The 25,335-nt window shown below is 37.1% G+C and overlaps 1 protein-coding gene and 1 long non-coding RNA gene across 2 annotated transcripts; one reads left to right on the top strand and one right to left on the bottom strand.

Annotated features, from left to right (window-relative positions):
• The first annotated feature begins 4,175 nt into the window (after window positions 1-4,175).
• LOC136973203 (uncharacterized) lies at window positions 4,176-25,335 on the top strand. Its single transcript, XM_067267904.1, has 3 exons — window positions 4,176-6,168; window positions 10,628-10,750; window positions 22,771-25,335. Exons 1-3 carry the CDS (start codon window positions 4,176-4,178, stop codon window positions 24,708-24,710), a joined length of 4,056 nt encoding a protein of 1,351 aa, XP_067124005.1. The 3' UTR covers window positions 24,711-25,335.
• On the bottom strand, window positions 21,610-21,833 carry LOC136973204 (uncharacterized). Its single transcript, XR_010880462.1, has 2 exons — window positions 21,802-21,833; window positions 21,610-21,719 (listed from the first exon to the last, which is right to left on the bottom strand). It is a non-coding gene; the product is annotated as an uncharacterized lncRNA (long non-coding RNA).

Below are 25,335 nucleotides of genomic sequence, written 5' to 3' on the forward strand. Positions count from 1 at the left end.
TTTCTCGAGAACTAAAGGATATTCCAAAACAAAGTTGGAGAACCCAACTACTCGTGAAAATTCTACGACTTCACGAAATGGTCCAGGTATTTTATAAGAATTTTTTAACAACCGGGAGAATAAAAGAAAAGTAAATCGATAAAGAAAGGAATAAATAGTAATAAAGATAAAAATGAAATCGAATGCGTTTACTAACCAGAAACATAACTGAGTCGTGTCTTTAACGGGACATTCCTATTTTATAAAACTACGAATCAAAAATTTGGTAATTCGCATCGCGCAATATAGAGCATCGGATAAATTGTATATCGAGAATCAAGGCCGGCGAAACCTGCGCTTTTTATATCCGGTCTCGATTTTAATCTATTTTACTCCGTTGCGGAGAATAAAAAAGGACAGACCGATGGCGAGACGGTTACAGACGGGCAGACGTACGACGGTGGGAACGTAGATTCGCAGTTTGAAAATTGCGGCTCGATAATTACAAATACTTTCTAAAGAAGTTTCTACTTTCTATTTTAATTGTTAATTAATTGTTCTCACGCGCGGATTTTTTTACACATCAAATATAACAATACCAAGGTATCTAAAAAAATATGAAACAATAAAAATATTATTTAACGACATAAAAGAGTTAAATCTACGCACTTCCTTTTTGACAAACGGGAAATGATGACGCGGTTTTTTTAATCTCTTATTTTATAAAATCCGAATGTGAGGAAATGTAACGATAATAACGACGGTACATTGTACGCTGGCCGACTTTTAGGAGGATGAATTAATCCCGCGTCAGGACGAACCTAAGGGAAGTTCGCCCGTGGTCTGGCGGAGGAGACGAATGATATCGAATGTCTTACAAAGTCAAAACGCCGTTTATTTGGTAGTATTTATGCTTACGTCAACAATAGAGTTCCCAAATCCGGGTGTTCCTTGGGAGTGGCGAGAGTTTTCGGTTTCGGTCGTAGCCCGGGAGCGGACGAGAAGGGATCGTAGGATGATCGGCGCGGGTGTGGCGGCGTCCTACGCGGTCGATGGCGACACAACCGCTCGGCTGCCGGTGGGCCGGGCGAATCTTACGCCTTCAGAAGGCAAAATGCCTTTAGATATTTGACAAATAAGAAACGCTACTTTAATTTTGTTTATTTTTGCTTTCTGAATACAAGAGGATCTTCTTTCGACACCCATTGTATAGCGAATGCTTTCGAATTGTTCTATTTAAGATGCATAATAGAAGGAAAGTATGCGTATCGGTTAAAAAATGATTTCCATATCTTTGGACTCAAGACATCTCGAAACGACGAGAAATGCAAGATAATTGGGGGTTTTCTATATGCATGTATGTTAATGTGTGTGTGTGTGTGAAGGGCGATTTTGTTCACCTTGTTCGAAGCTTAATAACTCCCGTTCTTTTTGTCGAAAATTTCTGAACTTTTGCGAGATTTTGTTTATTTGTTAGGGGATTGATGCTATTAAATTTTGGCGATTAAAGGTCGAGAAGGTCCGGAAGTAAAGGGGATCGTGACGATTTTCCTCGTTATTAACATTTACATGTTTTAAAAATAAAATTCATCCCTACCCTGAAAATTAAGCCTTTTGTCGTTTTATAATAGTTAAAAATTTAAAAAGTTTTTAAAATAAAATATGATAACAGATGGCGTTATCAAAATTTTAAGTTTGCCGGGAAAGTTGAGCAACTCGTTGCTGATTTGTTTTTTTTTTAGACATTATTAAATCTCACTACTAACAGGGATTTAATGATGCTTCGTAAGGGCATAATTTGCGTTTGGCGTATTTTTATATTAAATTATTCATAATCAAACTATCGAAACTTTTGTTTCCACTAACGTCAACGATAACAAAATCACGTGGAAATGCGACGACGATCGTCACCGTTGCCGCGATTGGTGGAACAATAGACTGGGATTGACTGGTAAGATTTCGACTGTTGCTAAGAGGGAGGTGCCAGTTCGTTTGCCTAATTTGCTTTAAACAACTTTTAATTAATTGATTACGTTCAAATAACGTTTTTCTTTTCTGTCGAATTTGACGCGTTGGAATGAAAAAAAAAGGAAAAATCACTCTTTCTAACCGTTATAACTTTGATAATATAATAAATACAGATTAATAATAACTTTTTCAGGTTTCATTATCTTCTTCTTACATTACTTTCAATGTATATGTTTACTATTTTTATCTTGCAGTTTGTGTTTTCTTTGTTTTCGTCTGTGTTATTTCGTGTCTATTTACGTATATAACGTTTGATATCTTAATTAAAAGCACTCCTTACTTAAGCACCGACTTCCGCTCCTACGATCCGACGGTTAAGCCAATCGCTCGTTAAACCGGGAGCTTAATTGTATACTTTATTGTTATTAAAAAATTGGTCTAATAGAAACTCCATCTCGATAAGTTTGCTTCAATTTCCATCTCTTTCGTGTTATAAAACCTAGAGTACAATTAGCAAAAACCGTAATAAAAGTGCTGTACGAAAATACTAAAAGTTTATCTATTTAAAAGTGCGGAATCGCGTACAGCCATTTCTCTCTTACAATCGTAGTGTCATTCGTTACACAGGTTCGATTTACGTACAAAATCGTCCCGTTCGAAAAATTTTTTCCGTTATTCGAAATTTTGCTTTATACCGGTTTCGTTTTACTTCGACTAACATTTTTATCGTTTTTCCTTTCGTTCATCGCCTTTTCTCCGGGGGAAGCCGCGCTTTTTCCCTTCTGCCATCTTGCACTATAAGGTGCAAAATAAAGTAAAAATTTATACACGAAATTTATAGATTTGGAGATTTGCTACGTTTCGTTTAGTAAATAATGACCGACTGGGAAAACGAGACTTGCACTAGAAATAGGGAATTCGCGCGATGGAGAGCGGGTTATAAACCCCAGCGATGGTTAAGCCAGGACTGGCTGAACACGATCGTATTAATTTGACACTTTTTATATTCGGAGTGAATATAAACTGGTTTATATTCTTTCTCGTAAATATTCATTTATAATCATTTCGATCTTAAACAATAAAAAACAAAATTGTGGTTTCTCGACTGGCGCGTTACGTCACAGATGCCGAACGAACCCGTACCGAGTGACTTTCCTTCCGCCTTCGGTAGTCTCGTTCCGATGTCGGGTGATAACGTCCGGCCATCGACGTAATTTTACGCGTTGCGTTTCGGCGATGACGTACGTTTTTCTTAGCGATTCGAATGTTCTCGTTGTCTAACGATATTTACGTGTCGTCTGTGATGAGGTACGATACACATTCCAAAAAACAGTTTTACGATCACTACTTATTGAAAGATCGGTCGTAAGATGACGAATTATCTATTTATTTCTTTAAATGCGAGCGATAGAAGTAATTACGATATAAACTATGGTGAGAATTTAAATCTGAAAATGACCGCATTTACCGAAAATATTCCCTCGTCATTTAAACTACTTTCGTTTCCGGTTTTGTTTTAAAGCTTATTTGTCCGGATTTTCCTTTATCAAACTTCAACGTCCTTTCTTTACTTTCGTCGGTGACGTTAATTAACGTCAGACGCGAACTTCCTCAAATTTTTATTACAATAATTTAACTGGAGTCAGACAAAACATTGTTTTGTGTCACAAAACCCAATTGACTAACACCATTCGCGTACGTTAATAAATGCGCCAAACAAATTTTTTATTCGTAAAATATCGATTTAACGTTAATCCGATATTATCCCTTCCAATGCGACGGAAATAATCGAGAAAATTAACAACTGTACGCGTAATATTTCTATCGGAAATGACGAATTAGTATCACTAACATCGCGTTTGCAATCAGTCGCAAGAAAGTAGTAACGGCATCAAATTCGTAAGTACACGGATTAACTATTGTGTATTTTTTCGACTATTTTTGCGGATTTCAGCGAATTGGAAGTTTCGTCAGACGAGATGAGGTCGGTTGTCTTTTTGCAATTCCTGTTTCTAGTGGTTAATTCTTGTCAAGAGTTTTGGCAACATTGGGGGAATGTTTCTTGTAAATCACGGGCAAACAGCTGCCATAGATCAAATAACTTTTCCTCTACTGAAATATTCGATCAATCCTTACTCATCGAGTGCGGCGAGGAAACGATTGACTCTCGTCTGATGCGATGCTTGAATGTTAAAAACGTACAAGAGATAACATTTACTGATTGTTATATGTCGGGAATTGACTTTGGAATATTCACTTTCGGGTTCGCAATCGAACGCATCAATATATTCCTCTATAAAAGAAACTTCGAGAGCGCCTCGTTTAACAACATGTCCTCTCTGCGATCTGTCGAAATACGAGAAGTTACGACCTCGGAACTTCTAAATTTAACATTTCGCAATGTTCCGTCGCTGACTTCATTGACAATTTTACTCTATAACTTCACTTTATTTCCGAACAAACCTTTCCGAGAGTTAATTAATCTTTCCGAATTATCCATCACGGGTGGAAAGTTAAGAGATCTACCCGAAGATCTATTTTATAATCTTGGCAATTTGACAAAACTGGACTTAACTTACAATAACGTTGAATCGATTCATCCACTTGTCTTTAGAAATCTCACCCGATTGGAATATTTGGATTTAGGATTTAATCGAATAAAGGATTTATGCAGTGGCATGTTGAAAGGTCTTTCTAATTTAAGAACATTTAATATTACTGTGAACCAAGAATTATCAGAAATTTCGTCCGGATTCTTTAAGAAACTGCACAACTTGACTGAAATTAATGCTCAGTATTGTTCTATTTCTTCACTCGAAAAAGATGTATTTTCTGACTTAATTAATTTGAAAACAGTCAATTTAGCTTTTAACCGAATCGAACATCTCCCGCCAAATCTTCTGAAAAATAACAAGCTGCTGACAAAGTTTTCCTGTTCGTTTAATAAAATATCAGCACTTCCAACAGGAATTTTTCACGGACTTTCTGAACTGCGAGAGTTTGAGTTTCGGGGTAACCGCTTAGAAAATCTTCCCGTAAATATTTTTCAGAATTTGTCGTCATTGCGGCATCTCGATTTATCAAAAAATCGCCTGACATTTTTACACGAAAACGTCTTCCTCCCATTGAATAGATTAACGCATCTCGATCTATCCAACAACAATTTAACTAAACTTACTGGTAAGCGTCCTTTTGGCAGCAGCAGGCATCTGAATTATGTGAACTTAAATAAGGCAGGTTTGACACAATGGCCGGTGTTCAATTGGACAGAACACGACTTGACTGTAGTCGATTTCTCAAATAATTATTTTGAAACTGTGAAGTTGCCAATTTACACACCAAATCGCGTGATAATGCGTCTGTATAATTGTAAAATCAGAACGATTTACATCGTTGAGTGGAAATATGGATTTGAAATGCCGACTTATGATTTGTGCAATAATCAAATCACTTGTGATGACAAACTGCAGCAATTTGTTTCTTTCGTTAAGTCAAATACGGAAGTAGCGAAGGAAATGTTTCCAAATATAGAGAATACGAAATGTTTCGGAGAAGAAAGAAACTTGCTTGATAATACATCGTTCGTAGTCATAGGAAATTATTGTCCGATGAATTGCGAATGTTTCTCAAAACATAATCACGAGATTATCAATTGTTCCCGAAAGAAAATCGACAGAATTCCAGATTTTCTTGTCCCGAATGCGACGATTGTCGATTTGAGTAATAATTATATAAAAGATTTCTCAAATGTCGATTGTGTGACGTGGAGAAACGTCACCCATCTGCGTTTGAGTAATAATTCTTTAAGTAATATTTCGGATTATGTTCTTTTGCCAAACCTCAAGTACCTGTGGTTGGACGGAAACCGGTTAACCCAATTACCTTCCGGATTAATGAACTTGGTCGACGTTCTAACGGAATTTAAGATTTTCTTGTCGAGAAACAATTGGAATTGTGATTGCCATTCGCAATTTACCAAGGACTGGTTGCTGAGAAACCGGCAGAAGATTGCAGATTTCTCCGATGTTTACTGCGGAAGAAATTCGTCTTCTGTGTCTTTCATCGACATTGTTTCTAATGACGGATGCAGAGAAATTCCAGAAATAAATTTGGCATCTTCGGTAAATGCTTCTTCTTCGAACGAAGATAATTCCGACGAAGTTAGTTCTGTTTTCGGATGGAAGATCGCAGTGGCTCTTCTTACTTCGATAATGTTATTCAGTTGGATTGTGTTTGCTCGCTTTGTTTATTGTCAGAAGAAAAGGAAATGTCGACAAAGTGCTAAAGTGTAAGGAAGAAGTCGTCTATTATAATGTTGAAACCTGACAAATTTTGTAATTCGGATAATTAAAATGCCCCCAATTTGATCGCTTTAATAAATAATTGTTCATAAATTGTTATTATTTTTCGATTGCTACTATTGAAATTAATTTTGTATACTTTTTGTTCATTTTGTGTACTTATAATTTTGTGCATTTTTATTTCGAATTATGTTATAAAATGTATAATTATTGCGTAATAAAGCAGTTAATTATTGGACATCAATAATTAAACAATATTTTCCGTACAGAAAGTTCGAATATGGAAGTAACGTTTTCCTGTTTTGAAAAATTATCATTAAATTTGTAATTTCTACAGCAGGTCGTTGACTGCTTTATAGTGTTCTGTATCATTAAACTGACTACGGGAATTTCAATTGCATTGTTTGAAATCTAACTTTTTCTTATTTGATTAATATCCACGTGATCGAAGCAAATGATAATACGACACAAAATGGGTTTGATGTACAGGTCTTTTGCATTTTAATCGGATTTCGTTATGCCATAATAGGCCAAATACGCTTGGATAAATATCTGGCTTTGTCTTATTATTCTTGTTCTTTCTTGTTCTTTTTCCCCGTTTCTTCATAGTGTACGTCCAAAAAATTTAAAATATTCCACCTGTTTCAAAACGGTTTCATTTCCTTTTGTCGCACTTTGTATATCCGCTTCCCTACTCGTGTCCGTGATTTCGCTTTCTTCGGTATTAATGTGAAGCACGTATTTTCTAGAAATACACTTTCATTTATCTAACTTCGTACGCGACGTCTCGCTCGATTTGGACCATTTAAGAACCACTTCCTCAAATTTAGCTGTTTCTTCGCTATTGTAACGTATTCGAGCAAAGCATCGATGGTTATAATAAACGTAGAGGCAGTCGGAGAAAATTGGAGAAAGCTGGGGGGAGATTAGAAGTGGGGGAGAGGGAAAAACAGACGGAGTTGTCTGAGCTGACCGGATATTTTGTTCGAACGGCCGATGGACAATGACGACGAATCCGTCAATCGAATAAAATAAAAAATGGAGCAAAGAGTTGCTTATCTTTTCCGGCAACATTCGATGGCGCCATCTGTTATAATACGTTATTTTAAAAACGTTTATATTTTTAACTATTATAAAATGGCAAAAAACTTCAGGGTAGGAACGAGTTTTATAAAAAACTATAAATGCTAATAACCAGTAAAATCGTCATTAATTATGACCCTACTGGAGATGCATCTGACCCCTATATTTTCCCATCTCGTCGACTTTTAACTACCAACGATTTATAGCATCATTTTCCCTAATAAATGGATAAAATTTCAGAAATATTCGACAAAAAGCACAGGAGTTATTAAGCTGCAAACACGGCGAATAAAATGACGGCACACACACACTAACACGTCCACACAATCATACTTAGAGAAGTATGTATGATTGTGTGGACCCCCGCCCCGATTTTTTTCTTTCATTTCAAGGTCCTCTGAGTGAAAAAATGTAAAAATCTGGTGCGGAGATTTTTTTCAGGATCGCCATATTTTACCTCAGTTATAACAACCAACCGAGTAAAAAATGAAGAGTAAGACAAAAATTAAAGTATGGACCCCGCATAAATATCCCAAATTAGGCGGCGGATTGTGTAGGATTTCGGCCGACAACCAGTGCTGGGCAGGTAGTTACTTAGTGAGGAGTAACTAAACTGGGATTGGGTTATTGGCTGTTGACAAGATTGAATGGCTTTCCAGACTTTGGCGAAATAATAAAGTAAAAGCGAAATTTTTAGGGGTGCGTGCGGAGGAATCAGAATCCTCGAATTGCTCGGTTACAGTAAGAGGGTAAGGAACAGAGCATTTATTTATTTTTGACTGTTTCTTCTTTGTGAGCAAAGAAGGACGTTCTTTCCACACCCGTCGTATAGGAAATGTTTTTGATTGGTTCTAATTTAAACTATTTGAATACGATTTGTTTGTGTCTAATTAGTTCGATAATGGAGATTGAATAACGCGCGATCCGTTTCACACCATACCGAAATTGATTACGACCCATTTCATTCGCGTGAAGTGAAATGGTTCGTTTGACAATAGACACTCGGTTCAAAATCTTTATAATAATTTAACTCTATAAAAAAGTGTCAACCCGTAAATGACAATTGCTATGTAAATTATTTAAATTGTAAAAAAATTAAACAAGAGAATATCTAGCCTGTTTTTTATCTATATTTTCATTCTAAATATTTGTTAGAGTCGTAATTTCTCATTTAAGTGAATGATTTTCGAACACTTGAGAATATTCGAAATCGTGTAACCTGTAATTCAAATTAAATGTCCTTTATTATGAATTGTAGATTTTATCTGGCTGCAATTTGAAAAGTTTGTAGACCTATAAATTTCCACAGTCGTCTGTCGGATGTCTGTTATCCGTCTGTCCCGTAATCTCGAGAAAGGAGTTGAACAGATGAACGCCGAGAGCAAATGTGAAAAGTTTACGGGCAGTAGGCCCCGATTATAAAAAGGTACGATACAAAACGGAAGTCACGTTACTTCAATTCAAATATTTTATGCCCCGAAAGGGGTTATATAGATGACCGGCACGACTCTATTGTCGAATGAAAAGTGTGATGTACGAGGCCGAGCCACTACTAATTTCAGGTGGAAAAATATATTTTAAATTAAAAAATTAATAGAAACACTAGCAGAAAAGCCCGGCGTTGCTCCGAAAAACAGTAACGATAGGAAAGATTTCGCATTGTCACGGTATACCCTATTAAACGTAGTCAGAAACTGTAAAAACCCCATCTAAAGTAGTACACTAGAAGCCGAATTCTTTAGGATAAGTCTTAATCCTTCCCCTTTCCCCCGCTGAGGGGACTTTCGGAAAATCCCTTCTCAGCTCGCGTTCTGGTGACGTACCCTAACTGCCTAGCAAATTTGAACTTTCAACTCTAAACCGTTTGGACTTTGCGCTTATTATTATTAATATCATTATCACCCATCTCGATAATATTATAAGATTGGTTGATAAAAATTAAAGTTCGGGTGATCGAAGTAATGTTACGAAGAAGTTTAACGATATTACTGGTGAGCGTGATTTTTTGGATAATGTCGACTGTCACAAAGTTAGGCCCGTTTGATGCCAGCAATTGCCGGATAGGGTACTTCATTTTTAATTTGCAATTGTGTTGGTTCGTTTAATAATCCTGGGTATTTTTGTAAGTATTAATTGCAATACGATATTATTTTTCTTTTTGAAACTTGGTACGGTTCTACTACGAGAAATTTGGATTTAGCTGATTGTCTGCGAGGTTATAGCCTCCATTTTGGAAAGGCTCTTAAGATACACGCGAAAGACCGTTATTGCTCAGGTCGGTTATTATGAATAAGGTCCTCTTTCCCTTGTTAGGTTTAACGGGACAACTTTTTAATACTTGTTAAATTTGGTGTTAAACTTGGTAATATTTTGGTACGTTTTGTTTATTTTAGGGAAAATGACTGGCGGTCTATTTTTGATACCTTACCTGGTTCGATATTAGATGATAAAGGAAAGTATTTCTTGCTGATGATTTTAATTCTAGGATCGGTGTGGAGAGTATAATTTTTGAAGCATTTTGTAATTGTTTATCCTAAGCAAAGAAATTCGAGAGACTTACTTATTGATTCGTTGGTAGGAAGTTGCTTTACTTCTGTAAAGATTTAAATCTGATTGTTGTTAATGGGAGATGTTTAGGCGATGAAGGGGGTGAATATTCTTTTATCTTTAACCGTGGTTGTTCCGTTATTGATTTGTTCATAGTCTCCCCGTTAATTTGGAAAGATGATGTCTGTCTCGCGATGGATCAGTTTTTGGATTCCGATCATTGTCTTGTGATTTTACGACTGGCCTGTGGCAATGATGCGTTGTTTTCTTTAGAGAAAAGGCAGAGGATTAATAGTATTTTGGGACGAATTTATAAAGGACGAATTGGGGTTGGCAGTGGAAGAAATATGTTTGACTCGATAGAAGATCTAAGTAATTGTCTCTTTAATTTGGCTGGTAAGTGGGGATTTATTATTAGAAAACTTGAGGATTCTTTTTCATGGTTCGATTAAGATTGTAGAACGTTAATTCGTGCTAGGAATAGAGCCTGGATATAATTTAGGAAGAACAATGGTTTTAATGATCGTTTGCGTTTTATAATGATCCGAAGTTTGGTGAAGCGGTTTTTCATTGCAAAAAAAATTATTTGCTAGTAAAATTCAAAATTGTTTTAGTAAAGATAATAGATTACTTTTTTGGAATTATTTCCGACGTGTTAAGAAGGCGAAGTTTTGTAATTTTGGCTTTTATTGATGATTGTTTTCATCACATTTTTAATTTATTCGGTTTTTTCGATCCTTATTTTGCAGGTATTTCGATCGTTAATCATTGTAGAAATTGGTATGATGAACTTTTGGACCACGAATTCACTATAGGTGAGCTTGGTGATGCTTTGAGAAGATATAAGTCAAATAAAGCTCGGGATCCCAATGGTATTTTGGAATATTGATACGTTGAGACCACATCTTTTAAGTCTTTTCTCAAAGATTTTTGATACTGGGATAATACCGGAGTCTTGGAAGACATTATCTGAGCATTCACACTCCGGTGGAAAATCAAAATCTCTGTAGATTTAATTCTTGTATATCGTTAATTGAAATTTCTATTTCTTCATATTTATTTTCGCGTGTTTACGCTCGTGGTTATAAACTATGTCAACGCAAGCGAATAAGCCTCAGACGTTACTGCTCTTGGAAGAATAACCCAGTCTGATACGAAAATAGTCGCGGCGATTATTTTAATTGTTAATTAATTGTTCTCACGCGCTGATGTTTTTTACACATCAAATATAACAATACCAACGCATCTGAAAATAAATAGCATTTTCTCTTCTAATTAATTTGAAATTAAATTTATGTTTCGACCCTTTTCGGACCTCACACAATAATAAAATAATTGTTACGTATTTAAATAAAAATAAAAAATGAAAAGATTCGCGCATGCATTTTGTATCTAGTTAACTCTTCGCCACTCTACAATCGCCGTTATAAGAAAACTCGAAGCTTCCAAAGAAATAAGCAAAACACTCAATTTTCAGAGACCCGTTTGTGAAAACCCTTGAAAAGTGGGCCCTGTTATTTCCACAAGCAGCTGTTTATGTTCGGCGCTACGTCATCACCAGTTTCGGTTCGAGTCGGAGACCGGAATATCTGGCTCTTTCCTTGTCAGACGAGCATTCGAGATCGTAGCGATTCGCCGTGTCATTAGGTCACGCATAACTGACAAACATTCGCCATGTCGTGATTACCTCTCGCAGCGACCGTCAAAGACCTTTCTGGTTTCGTTTACGGTGACCAAGACGAAGGAACCGGACAATAAAAATTCAGAGTTCAGGCGTTTCTCTTACAAGAAAATCGAAGAGCGATTTTTAGGACTTGTGCTCGACACAATTACAATTTCGTCTTCTTAGACGTAAAGAAAATATGTCTCGGCGATTTCAACTTTATTTTGACTCTGAATTGTTGGCGCGCTTTTCTGGACATTACGAAAAAAATTGGGCATATTTATAGAAACATATTCAAAGATATTCCATAAAACACGTGAAGTAAGACAAGATGGGAACGCCTCATCCAAAAGTAAAAGCCTGAGTCATCGAGCAAGTGCTTTTCGTGATACAATTTGGAGATAGTAGAAACATTTCACGATGAAGTATGTAAAAGGGAAATCGAATCATTAGAGGCTCGAATAAGTTTCTTCTTTGTCTAGTTGCTTGGAATGAACTTCAGTGTCGAATCGAGTTTGTTAGTTAAGATCTGCATAGCACAATAACGAATTTCAACCGGGCACTTCTTTCCTACGGAAAGATTCTTTAATGAATAATGGATTCAAGTAAGTCTTGGTTAGTGCAAACCGAAAATTAGCCACGTAACAGTTGAAAAAGAGAAAAAAACATTTTGATTACGAGAAGAACGTCGAACATGTACGTGATCCAAAAGCTACTTACAAAACAGAATGCTTCAATCAAGAGTTGTAGAAGTGCCCGCGAAAGCCGAGCGAATAAAATCACCCAACGCTGTATTTAGTAGTTAGTGAAGTTTTCCGGGATTTTTCAGATTACTGACACTTAAGAGTCCAGTTTACCACGAAAGACCATAGCGAAAGCAGGCCCGGGTTGTGCCTTATAGGATAAGACCAAAACAAGCGCTGAACCGAGCGAAACAATTTTCGGTCGGAGCGATTCCACCAATTACATTAATATTCCTACGTTTATCGACAGAAATTTTAGCCAGTCGATAAAAGTCTTTACAAAAGTATGCAGAACACGTGGAAATTGTTCTAACAGATGTCGAGCTCGTTAACAAAAGCCAGATTTCTTGTTTTAGTAGATTAACAGATATACAGTAGCGGGGGATGTCTTACTTTTGGGTCAGGTAACACAACCGCTCGGCTGCCGGTGGGCCAGGAGAATCTTAGGCCTTCGGAAGGCAAAATGCCTTTAGATATTTGATAAATAAGAAACACAGCGCTTTAATTTTATTTCTGCTTTCTGAGCAGTAAGAGGATTTTTTATCAACACACATTATAGCGAATGTTTTCGAATTGTTCTATTTAAACTATTTTGATGTAGTGCTTCTTGTTTAAAACCTTTGCGAGTCGACCAGACCCTAGAACGAAAGACGCATAACAGGATTTCCTCCTGTTATGCGTCGGTTATGTATGGCGATCGGTTAATAAACGATTCCCCCAAGGTTTTTACATTTTTGGACTCGAGACACCTCGAAACGTCGAGAAATGCGAAATAATCCGGGGGTTTTCTATATGCGTGTATGTTAGTGTGTGTATGTGTATGTATATATGTATGAAGGGCGATTTCGTCCACCCTGTTTGAAGCTTAATAACTCCCGTTCTTTTTGTCGAAAATTTCTGAAATTTTGCGAGACTTTGTTTATTTGTTAGGGGATTGATGCTATTGAATTTTTGCGATTGAAGGTCGAGAAAAGGAAAAAGTAAAGGAGATCGTGACGAATATCCTCGTTATTAGCATTTACATTTTTTAAAAAATAAACTGCATCTCTACACTCAAAATTAAGCTTTTTATATTTTTAAGTATTATAAAACGGCAAGTTTTATAATACTTAAAAATATAAAAAGTTTTTTAATAAAATATTATAACAGATGGCGTTATCAAAATTTTAAACAACTTTTAATTAATTGATTACGTTCGAATAAACAGAAGTTTTTCTTTTCTGACGAATTTTACGCGTTGGAATGAAAAAAAGGAAAAACCACTCTTTCTAACCGTTACAACTTCGATAATATAATAAATAGAGATTAATAATAACTTTTTTCAGGTTTGATTATTTTCTTCTTACATTACTTTCAATGTATATGTCTACTATTTTTATCTTACAGTTTGTGTTTTCTTCGTTTTCGTCTGTGTTATTTCGTTTCTATCCACGTATATAACGTTTGATATCTTAATTAAAGGCATTCCTTACTTAAGCACCGACTTCCGTTCCTACGATTCGGTGGTTAAGCCGATCGCTCGATAAACCAGGAGCTCAATTGTTAATAAAGAAATGGTGTGAAAGAAACTCCATCTCGATAAGTTCGCTTCAATTTCTATTTCTTACGTGTTATAAAACCTAGAATACAATTGGTAAAAAGCATAATAAAAGCGTAAGTTCGCCGGAATGGGGGGGAGTTATATTCCCAACCATCGGGATGAACTAAGGTCTATACGAATGTGGGTGGCGGTTTTGAGGAGGCAGAAAAGACAAGTGTTTCGCAAAGAAACCGTTTATTTTTGACGAATACGCTTACATAAAATTATCAAGGTCCCGAAGTTCGGAGCTTCGTAAGTTGTCCTTTCGTTTCGTTCTGGACCAACGCTGGCGAGGCCTCCGGGGCTGCGTCGAAATTATGTGCTTAATCGGGAGAAACAGCACAAAAAAAAGGATGAACCGAAGTACGACGAGCGGAGAGTGAACGAACACAGCGGGTAGACTAGAAGAGGCCGCCCTTTGTCCTTGACGTGGGAGTTTTTTCGGGATCGATTCGTCGCTAATCGGACAGACTTTTCCTCCGCGCTGTCTAATTGGTCTCCCACCCGTCTCCACGCATAAATGGAGCTCCGTGTTGGTCGCGGAAATGGTCGGCTAGAGACGGTCTATCCGACATTGTCTTTTAGACTGTGATCGCGTTTAATCGGTACCGCGACACCCACACTCATTCCTACATTTTTCTAGTTTCGTTTGACTTTACAAAACTGCGTCTTTAGTTTTAAATATTCCCCTTTTTAATTTTCTTTATCTAAAATTTTGTTTTTTCCGCTACTCTTTACGAGCGTCGACGCATTTCCTTTACGGTCGACCTTAACAAATTTTACATTTTTCTCTGAAAAGTCAAAAAGGGCTCTAAACTGAGATTATTCGATCAGTCTGTCTTTCACGAGAGTACCGCTGCTCGTTTTCTTTCCTTTGGAATCTTTCCTTTCTGCCAGACTCTGAGATGTCGAATGAACGAATGTCTGCGCGGATGTCGGCCGTTTGTCGACCTCTACATCCTTTTCTGGCATCGCTTTTTCGAGATGTCCTTCTCGCGAACACGTGACAGTTTTCTGTCATTTTTTCGATGCGGATTACCACAAATCGAGGTCACGTGAGTCCGAGGGGACGTTTTTTTCAATTCTGCTGCACATTCGACACTTCGTGATTGTTTCCTTGTTGAATCAGTTTATTGACGGATTTGATTGTTTCCCGCGCGTTTCAAATAGGAAGGTGAATTTTTCTCATTCTTCGATTGAATAAATTGCTCAATCTACAACAGATTTCTACGTGAAATTGGCACACGTTGGCACGTCCACGTTGGCACAAAGTCAAAGTTTCGTTCGAGATACAAAGTATCAGCATAAATGAATAAAAGTTTCGGGTTTCAATTGCATTATGTACGAAAGAAAGAGTTTCGCGTAACTAGCAAAGTTCTGATTTCCGACAATTCGTTGAAAGCACGCGCGTATTTTTACAAACTAACCTCCTCCTCGTTGGAGATGATGACCTTTTCTAGGCAGACAAAAGAGATCACCATTTACACTTTCGGTAAATAATCCAATGGGAGTAGGCGGTAACGGGCACTCGTGATATGGCCTCGGGATGGAGCCTCCGTGACTTCCGCGTCCGCGACCGTCGCTACGCGAGGTGGTATATAACCCGAAGATTTTGGAAGAACCCAAGGGTACTCGCTTACGGGTCCTCTACTACGAAGAGGGTAATTGTGTGAAACTTGAAAAGGGACCTAGGGTTGTTCGGGTTCTGTAGTTCGTGTCAAGTGTGTCCTTCCCTGTCGGATCGAGTGTAAAATAACCTCGTCCCACGGGTCAACTAATACTGGTTGAAGTGACCCTGCGTCACCACCTAAATATGAGTTGGAATTTCCCATTCCTGAGATATCGTCCTCTTCCAGGGTCGGCTTAAATTCTAAACGAGCTAACGCGGGTTTCATTCGACTGGCACGCGTATGCAACTTCTTTCCAGTATGTATATGTCGAACGATGAAATCTATCGAGCTTGTCTCGGCAACTATTCGATAGTATCCCTGCCATCGGGGAGCTAACCTTCGTTTCAAACCAGAGAGGACTACTACTTCCTTTACAAAGACTCGATCTCCTACTGAAAATTTGTAAGGTTTGTTTTTGCGCTGGTGATATACCTTTCTGTCGATCGCGGCTTTTTCTGCGTGTTCCTGCCCTACTTTGTGCGCTAAATTCGATCTAACCCCGAGTGCGCTCGCGAAATTTTCGCTTACCTCACAACTGAGTCTATTTGGTTAGGTTCTATATCGTAAAGTCTATATCAAATGGATATGTAGGGTCACGTCCATACATTAAATAAAACAGAGGTCTCATTTGTGCTGGAATGCACGGTTGTATTATAGGCGAAAAGTGAATAAGGGATCATTTCATCCCAATTACGTTGGTCCTTGACAACGTAATGGGTTGAAATGTCTATGAGCGTTTTATTCAGCCGTTCGACCATTCCGTTACACTGGGGGTGATACGCGGTCGAAAGGAGTCTTTCTATACGCCGTGAATCGCATACCTCCTTCATTACCTTAGAAACAAAATTGGATTCTCTATCAGTAAGCAGTTGCTTCCGGACCGAATGTCTTAAAATAATTTGCGTTACTAACGCTTTCGCCACTGTTTTAGCAGCAATGTCGGGCAAAGGGACCGCTTCTGCCCGTCTGGAAAAATGCTCTGTGAAAACGAAGAAATACTTGTTACCGTGGTGAGTTATAGGGAGTGGACCCTGGATGTCCGATGCAGTACGCTCGAAAAGTATCGATGCCTTTCGAAACGTCTGCAAAGGGGCACGCACGATGACCGTGCAGAGGTCTTCTCCTCATCGCGCATTCCTGACGACCGTCGCAGTAGTGCGTATATGTTTAGTCATCTCTGGCCAATAAAACTGTTTTTGCAATTTCTTTCGCATCTTTTTGCACCGAGATGTCTTGAGCTAGAAATGTCGTGGAATAATTTTAAAATGTATTCTATCATTATTTGAGGAATTACTAATCTGTCACGAACTTCATTTCTTTCGGCTATTGTCTTTCTACGGTAAAAGGCTTGATCTGCGTCTAAATAAAAATTTGCAGCGTCTAGGTTTGTTTCTTGAGAGGACGGGTCTCCCATTAATTGTTTCTTTACTTGACTACAAAAGGGATCTTTTTGCTGTTGTTCCCTGACTTGTTCTTTACTAAAAATAAGCTTCACCTCGTCGATTTTCCTTGCTGGCATGCGACTCAGCGCGTCAGCATTTGTATGCGCTTTGCCTGGTTTGTGTATAATCTCAAACTGATATTCCTGGAGTTGTAAGTTCCAACGACTTAGTCTCGAACTTTTCGTACCTAGCCTTAATGAGCCAACTAAGGGGTCTATCCGTGATTATTTTAAACAATTTTTCCATATAAATAGGGTCTAAAGTGTTTGATTGACCATATTACAACTAGACATTTTTCTCCGTGGTACTATAATTCCTTTCGGCTGGTTCGAGCAACCTGCTAGCGTAAGCCACCAGAAGTTCTCCACGTTTGTCTTTCTGAGACAACACGGCATCTATCGCAGTGTTTGACGCATCGGTTGCCAATATAAAGGGGCTATCGAAGTCTGGTGAACGTAGTAAAGGGACTGATATTAATGTTTCTTTTAATTTCTCGAATACTGCTTCGTGGTTCTCGGTCCAATAGAATTCCTCATTTTCTTCAGTAAATCGGAAAGAGGCTTCGAAATCTTTGCATATTGGGAAATATGTCGCCTATAATAACCCGTCAAACTTAAAAATGCTCTAACGTCCCTCTAGCATTGTGGTCGGGGAAAATTTTTAACGCACTCTATTTTCGCTGGGTCGGATCGGATTCCTTTTTCCCGACACTTCTTGTCTTAGGAATTTTATTTGTCGTTTCAAGAAACTGAATTTTTGGGGTTTAAGTTTTATCCTGGCAATTGCCGGATGTTGAGAAACCAGTTATAAGCGCTCTAAGTGTGATTTGACGTCAGAACTAAACACCACGATGCCATCCATATAAATTAGACAAATTTTGTGTTTTAAGGACGTTCGTATCAAATCTGCAAGCCGTTGAAAGGTTGCGACTGCACTGCAAAGTTCCATAGCCATACGATTAAATTCGGGACATTCCAATTTTCAACGCGAGTGTTGAGTGCTGAAGTCAACAATTTGACGTCATCAACGACGTTCCAACTCGAGTACGAAGTGCTTAGTTCCCATAATTCCATTCTCAACAAGATAGATTCCATTCAAACGTTTTACCAATTACCCACAATTCATTGGAAAGTAGCAGTCGACATATCTGTTGAGTGCCGAGTGTGTTGAGACAGCGCTGACAACAGCGCCACTTCAACGTTAAAAAAAGGAACGACTTTTAACGAACGTTGAGATCAGCGCCGAGTCAGCGTTGAAAATTGGAATGTTCCGATCGGTAATGCCGTGATGGGGTACTGAATCCGGTCTTTTCCTTCGAGTCAAGGTCCAGTGGTAACTGCCAATTTCCACTTAAGGTGTCCATGGTGGAAAAATATCTCGCCTTTCCTGTAAACTTAATGACTCCCGAACGAGGAGCAAAGGATAAGGATCTATTTTTGTAATCTTATTTAGTTGACGGTAATCTACAACCAGTGTGTAGCTCCGCGGTTTCTTAGCGACCAATAATGCCGATGCTAACCATTGGGAGGTAGACGGTTCAATCGTATTTTCTACTAAATCGTCCATTACTTCCCTTTGCGCGTAAGGGATTCGGTATGGGGCTCGACAAATAGGAAGGCTATTTCCCGTATCTATCTTAGGTTCTATTAAATCGCAATAGCCTAGGTCGAAATCATTTTTCGCAAACACGTGTTTATATTTATATAATAGGTCCAATAAAAGAGTTAACTCGTCCTTCCTAATCAAACTAAGGTTAAACAGATTTGCAAACTGAGCTGTAGTTAGTTCATTTTCATTTGATCGTTTCGTTTCATTTCGCTCGGCCTCTTGACGCGTTTCCTGTTCCGCTAAGACAAAAGTCCCTACTTTACTTCCCTTATTGATTTTTACAGGCCGTGTTTTTAAGTTTAATATTCTAACAGGTATTCTACCTTGCTTCCGGGTATTTACTAATGTAGGCCTATCGCTCTTTCTCTTGTCTGAGCTATCAGCTATCATCCCTCTCAAATTTCGTTCCTCCCTTTGTTTTTTTTGGTGCTTTTGAGTTAAGAGGACGCCAGTCGGAAATTGCGATTTTTCCGAATAATGCAAATTTTTATTTCCCAAATTTAAAACAATTGTTAAATCAAACAATAAATTAACGATTTACAAAAGGGTTTGTTTTAATATTTAACAAATTTCAAAAACTGCTTACTTCTTACGATTACAGATAATGTTACCTATGGTGCCAAAATGGCGGCTCGTCTCTGATTCCAGCAAACAGAAGAAACAGTGTGGACGCACGTTCTAACCTAACCTAACCCATTCGAATAAATTACCATAATTATTATTAACTAAATTATTAAAATAGGGGATGAACTTCAGATACGTATACTGCCATGGCGGCGCTACGACCGCGCTTCCGACCGTTCGTGTGCTCGACTGACCGGGGAAGGGGACCGCCGGCAGGCCACCATGCGCTAAACGCCACTAGCTATTGATTCACGGTAGTTATTGAACAGAAAAAGGAACAGGAAACGTCTATAAAAAGTATAGTTAATCTAATGTAATCTAACCTAACCTAACAGGAGCACTGCCATGACAGGATTGGTACGTGAAATTTAAACTTTCATTTTTACAACTTGAACAGTAATTTTTCTGTTTTCTAGAGTTAAATTTACTAGTCTATTGTTATTTAGATAATTTCATTCAAAAACGCGATTTTGATCGCAATTTCTGACTGGCGGCCTCTTAACCCGTAAGTACCGTTTTTTTCTTACTTACGTTTCTGTTCATATAATTATTATCCTTATTTCTCCTATCCCTACTAATTATAGGGTCGTCTTCTCGACGCTAGCATTCATTTGTTTTAATCTGTTCGCGAGTTTTTTATGCCTTTTCCGTCAGATTAGGGCTACTAAAATTTTCTTGTAGTTCAGCCGACCCCCAAAAGGTCACGGTGTCTCCGGAGAGAAAGCTTAACGTCGCATTTTTAACAGAAATTGTGACGTCATATTTTTCAATGATATCCCTACCTAAGATCCAGTGATTTCAGGCTTTACTAAATAACAATAGTGATAAAATACTAATCGTCTTATTTTAAATCTCAATCTGAATTTTCCGCGTGTTTCTATAACACGTCCCGTAACACTAAGTCTATCGTCTTTGTTTCGGCTGGCGGCAGTTTTATGTTAGGGAAAAAGTCTACTACTGCAGTTATTAGAGAAACAGCTACGCCGGTATCTATTGTTAATCGTACTTTTTTTATTTTCAATTTCGCAAAACCTCATACACGGAGGTAAATCTTCGCTTTTGACTCATTTTCCGCTAATTGGATTTGAACTTATTTTGACTTTCAGATGGTCGTTCTATCTCACGATTTTGTTCCCTAAAATTTACTGAAATAACTCTATCTATTTCTCGCGTTTGATTATTCTCTCTCGGTTTATTTTCTGGGGCAGGCAACACTAATAATCTATGGGGGGCTCCGTTGTTTGGTGCGCCGGAGCTGTATCCGAACCAACCTCGTCCGCAAAGCGAGGAATAAAGGGGTAATGGTTTACTGTGTCTGTCGTTTCCGTATTCGACAGGCCTAAATTGCATCGGGGAGAAAGGTGTAGGCCGAAATTGGTGGCTTCGAACGGGGTATAACGGATTCCCTACAAAATCCGACGATTCTAGGCCGTTTCTAGACGCTCTCCATCCCCGATACGGCGGTGCGACGGTTCTTCCGAACCATTCAAATGGCGATGGCGCGTACCTTCCGCAGTCGCACGCGTGTAAAATGTTGGCGTTCTGCCTCTGTTTCCTCTCCACGGGAGATTCGGATTTCGTTCTCGATACCAGGTATAAAAGGGGTTAAGTCTGGAAATGACCGCATTTACTACAATTATTTCCTCATATTTTAAACTACTTTCGTTTTCGGTTTTGTTTTGGAGTTGGTTTCTCCGCATTTTCCTTTATCAAACTTCAACATACTTCCTTTATCCTTTCGTTGATAAAGTTAATTAATTAATTAGATACGAACTTCCTCAATTTATTTAAGTTTTTTACTCGAAGATTAATTTATTTTTATTTTTTAAATATTGTAAAATTATTTGCCAGAGTTTCGCATTTATTTTGTACTTTTATTAACTTAAATAAATGCTATAAATATTACAAATGGTCGGAGTTTCATTCACACAGGAAATCATTTACGTGCCTTTTAATTATTTTTTTCTGTTCCCTTTACTTATCAAAAAAGGGCATTGTTATTTTCTCGTATGTTTATGCGAAAATAAGAATAATTCGTAAGAAATATTTTATATTTCGTCAAAATCTGATTGAAATTTCACCCGATAAAAATTTTCATCCGAACGAATGTAAAACGAATACAATTTATATTTATTTACTTTATATACAGCGATAAAATTTTTATTATAATAATTTGACTGGAGTCGGACAGAAACATTCTTTTGTGTCACAAAACACGGTCGATTAGCACCGTTCACAGAAAAAAAATAATTGATATTGTAAATAAAACATCACTTTCTTTAAACGAACATAACGCTCTCCCACGCAATAAAAGTGAAAAACAAATTATCATTTAAAGTCGTCTACGTGGACGTTATTTATTAATAGGACCTTGTACTGGTGTATTGGCACAGTAACGAGAGTTAATTCAGTAAAATTTCTTTATTTTATCACCTGTAGTAGCAATATCCGTACACATTTTACACGTGTTTCGGGCTAGCATGCCCCTCATCAGCAGTATTACCACTATGTACTATAAATAACAATAAAACATATAAGTTACAATAAAATCTAAAATATTCCAAAAAAATAATAAAATACAATTTAAAACCTACTGTGAATACATATCTCAATTCCGAGTATGAATAAATATCGATGACGTCATAAGTTATCGTGACGTCAACGTAGCAACAGCAGACATATCGAATGTTACGAGTTCACAATTCTGTTTTATTTTTAATTCATTTCTCAGAATCGTACTTCCGAGATTCGCCTTAGATGTTTTTCGTTTTACAATTACAGGGATTGTGTAAATACGTAATTCGACTTAAATTGACAATTTTCTTTCCACTATTAAACAATTTGCTTAATCATGCTTATTTATAACGTCACCGAGTATAGTGTTCCACGATTGGTGGATTATTCTACCCAAATTATTATTGATTCTATTCCTTTCTTTTATTTATATATAAATGTTCATATAATTGCCTTTTGTAATTGTTTGATTCTTTTCTCTTTATTTTTATACTATTTTTGTCAATTTGGCATCCATAATTATTACAGTGTTCTGCGACTGCAGAATTTGCATAATTGCTCCTTATTGCTCTTATATGTTCTTTTATTCTTGTATTTAATTTTCTTTTGGTTTCACCTATATATGTTTTAACCGGATCACAACTGCAATTAAATGAATAAATAATTTCTTTTTCATCCATTATATCTAATTTTTTGTCAGACCTATGATATAAATGTTTTTTAAATAAATCGTTTTTTTCCGGTATCAAATTCACTTTTCCTTAAAGTATATTTTGAAATGAAAAACAAATTGTTCATTCGTGAAAAAATCATTTAACGTTATTCTGATGTTTCTTCCACTGCAACGGGAATAAACGAGGAAATTAAAAACTGTACACGTAATCTTTCTACTGGAAATGACGAATAAATATCGATGACGTCATAAGTTATCGTGACGTCAACGTAGCAACAGCAGACATATCGAATGTTACGAGTTCACAATTCTGTTTTATTCTTAATTCATTTCTCAGAATCGTACTTCCGAGATTCGCCTTAGATGTAATAACAAGACTCGACGGACGAGATGAGGTGGGTTGTCTTTTTGCAATTTCTATTTTTAGTGGTAAATTCTTGTCAAGAGTTTTGGCAACATTGGGAAAATGTTTCTTGCTCGTCATCGGCAGACAGCTGCTACCAATCAAAGAACTTTTCCTCCGTTAAAATATTCGATCAATCCTTATTAATCAAATGCGGCGAGGAAACGATTGACTCTCGTCTGATGCGATGTTTGGACGTTAAAAATGTACAAAATATAACATTTAGAGATTGTTTTCTGTCGCGGATTGACTTTGGAATATTCACTTTCGGGAATGCAATCGAACAAGTCCAGATATGGTACGATCCATACCGGCGTAACAGAAACTTCGAGAGCGCCTTGTTTAATAACATGTCCTCTCTGCGATCTGTCAAAATAGAAGGCGTGAGGACGTCGGATCTTCTAAATTTAACATTTCGCAATGTTCCATCGCTGTCTTCATTGACAATTTATAGATATAACTTCACTTTATTTCCGAACAAACCGTTCCGAGAGTTAATTAATCTTTCCGAATTATACATCATGCATGGCGAGTTAAGAGTTCTACCCGAAGATCTATTTTACAATCTTCACAATTTAACAAAACTGCAGTTAAGTTTCAATAACATTGAATCGATTCATCCACTTGTCTTTAGAAATCTTACCCGATTGGAATATTTGGGTTTAGAATTGAATCGAATAAAGGATTTACCCAGTGACATGTTGAAAGGTCTTTATAATTTAAGGACATTTAACATTAATATGAACCGAGAATTATTAGAAATTCCGTCAGGATTCTTTAAGAAATTGCACAATTTGACTAATATTAAGGCTCAGTATTGTTCTATTTCTTCACTCGAAGAAGATGTATTTTCTGACTTAATTAATTTGAAAATCGTCCATTTGGATCTTAACAATATTGAACATCTCCCGCCAAATCTTCTCAGAAATAACAAACTGCTTACAACGTTTTCCTGTTTACATAATAGAATATCAACACTTCCAACAAAAATTTTTCATGGGCTTTCTGAACTGCGAGAGTTAGACTTGTACGGTAACCAGTTAGAAAATCTTCCCGAAGATGTTTTTCAGAATTTGTCATCATTGAAGACTCTCGATTTATCACATAATCGCCTCACATTTTTACACGAAAACATCTTCCTCCCTTTGACTAATTTAACGTATCTCGATCTATCTTTAAACAATTTAACTAAACTTACTGGTCGGTATCCTTTCGGCAGCAGCAAGCATCTGAATTTTCTGAAGTTAATTAATGCAGGGTTGACACAATGGCCGGTGATAAATTGGACAGAATACAACTTGACCGAAGTCGATTTCTCAATGAATCATTTTGAAACCGTCAAATTGCCAATTTACACACCAAATCGGGTGAAAATTAATCTGTTTTATTGTAAAATCAAAACAATTTACTTGGATGAGTGGACGTATGGATTTGAAATGCCGACATATAATTTAAGAAACAATGTAATCACTTGTGATGACAAACTGCAGCAATTCGTTTCTTTCGTTAAGCGAAATATGGCAGTAGCGAAGGAAATGTTTCCAAATATAGAAAACACGAAATGTTACGGAGAAAACAGAAATTTGCTTGATATCACATCGTTCGTAACAATAGGAAATTACTGTCCGATGAATTGCGAATGTTTTGCAAAACAAAATGACGTGATGGTCAATTGTTCCGGAAAGAAAATCGACAGAATTCCCGAAGTTCTCGTCCCGAATGCGACGATTGTCGATTTGAGTAATAATTACATAAAGGACTTGTCAAATGTCGATTGTGTGACGTGGAGAAACGTAACTCATCTGCGTCTGAGTAATAATTCAATAAGTAATATTTCTGATTATGTTCTTTTGCCAAACCTCAAATACCTATGGTTGGACGGAAACCGGTTAACCCAATTACCTTCCGTTTAATGAACTTGGTCGACGTTTCTCCGGAATTTAAGATTTACTTATCCAGAAACAATTGGAATTGCCATTGTCATTCTCAATTTACTAAGGACTGGTTGATTAGGAACAGGCAGAAGATTGCAGATTTCTCCGATGTTTACTGCGGAAGAAATTCGTCTTCTGTGTCTTTCACCGAAATTGTTTCTAATGACGGATGCACAGGAATTCCAGAAATAAATTTGACATCTTCAGTAAATGCTTCTTTTTCGTACGAAGATTGTTTCGACGAAGTTAGTTCTGTTTCAGGATGGAAAATCGCAGTTGCTCGTTCTTACTTCGCTATTGTTATTCAGTTGGATTGTGTTTGCTTACTTTGCTTATTGTCGCAAAAAAGGAAATGTCGACAAAGTGCTAAAGTGTAAGGAGGAAGCAATGATTTATTATAAGTTTACACCTGACGAAATCTGTAATTCGGATAATTAAAATTACCCCGTGTTTGATCGCTTTAATGAAGAATTATTCATAAATCGCTATTATTTTTCATTCGCGTCTGTTAAAATTAATTTTGTATATTTTTTTGTTCATTTTGACTACGAATTTTATTATAAAATGTATAATCGTTTCATAATAAAGAAGGTAATTAAGAATG

Source organism: Centruroides vittatus, unplaced genomic scaffold, assembly GCF_030686945.1.
Source record: "Centruroides vittatus isolate TY-2023 unplaced genomic scaffold, ASM3068694v2 contig_3112, whole genome shotgun sequence".
In the NCBI taxonomy this organism is placed as follows: Eukaryota; Metazoa; Arthropoda; class Arachnida; order Scorpiones; family Buthidae; genus Centruroides; species Centruroides vittatus.

Bases quoted from the DNA above. Each gene is read 5' to 3' on its own strand.
- LOC136973203 (XM_067267904.1), top strand. From the start codon at position 4,176: ATGTCGGGAATTGACTTTGGAATATTCACTTTCGGGTTCGCAATCGAA. The intron at 6,169-10,627 runs GTTGGATTGTGT...CTTATTTTGCAG, and splicing joins TACTTCGATAATGTTATTCA to GTATTTCGATCGTTAATCAT. The intron at 10,751-22,770 runs GTATTTTGGAAT...TGTAATAACAAG, and splicing joins TAAAGCTCGGGATCCCAATG to ACTCGACGGACGAGATGAGG.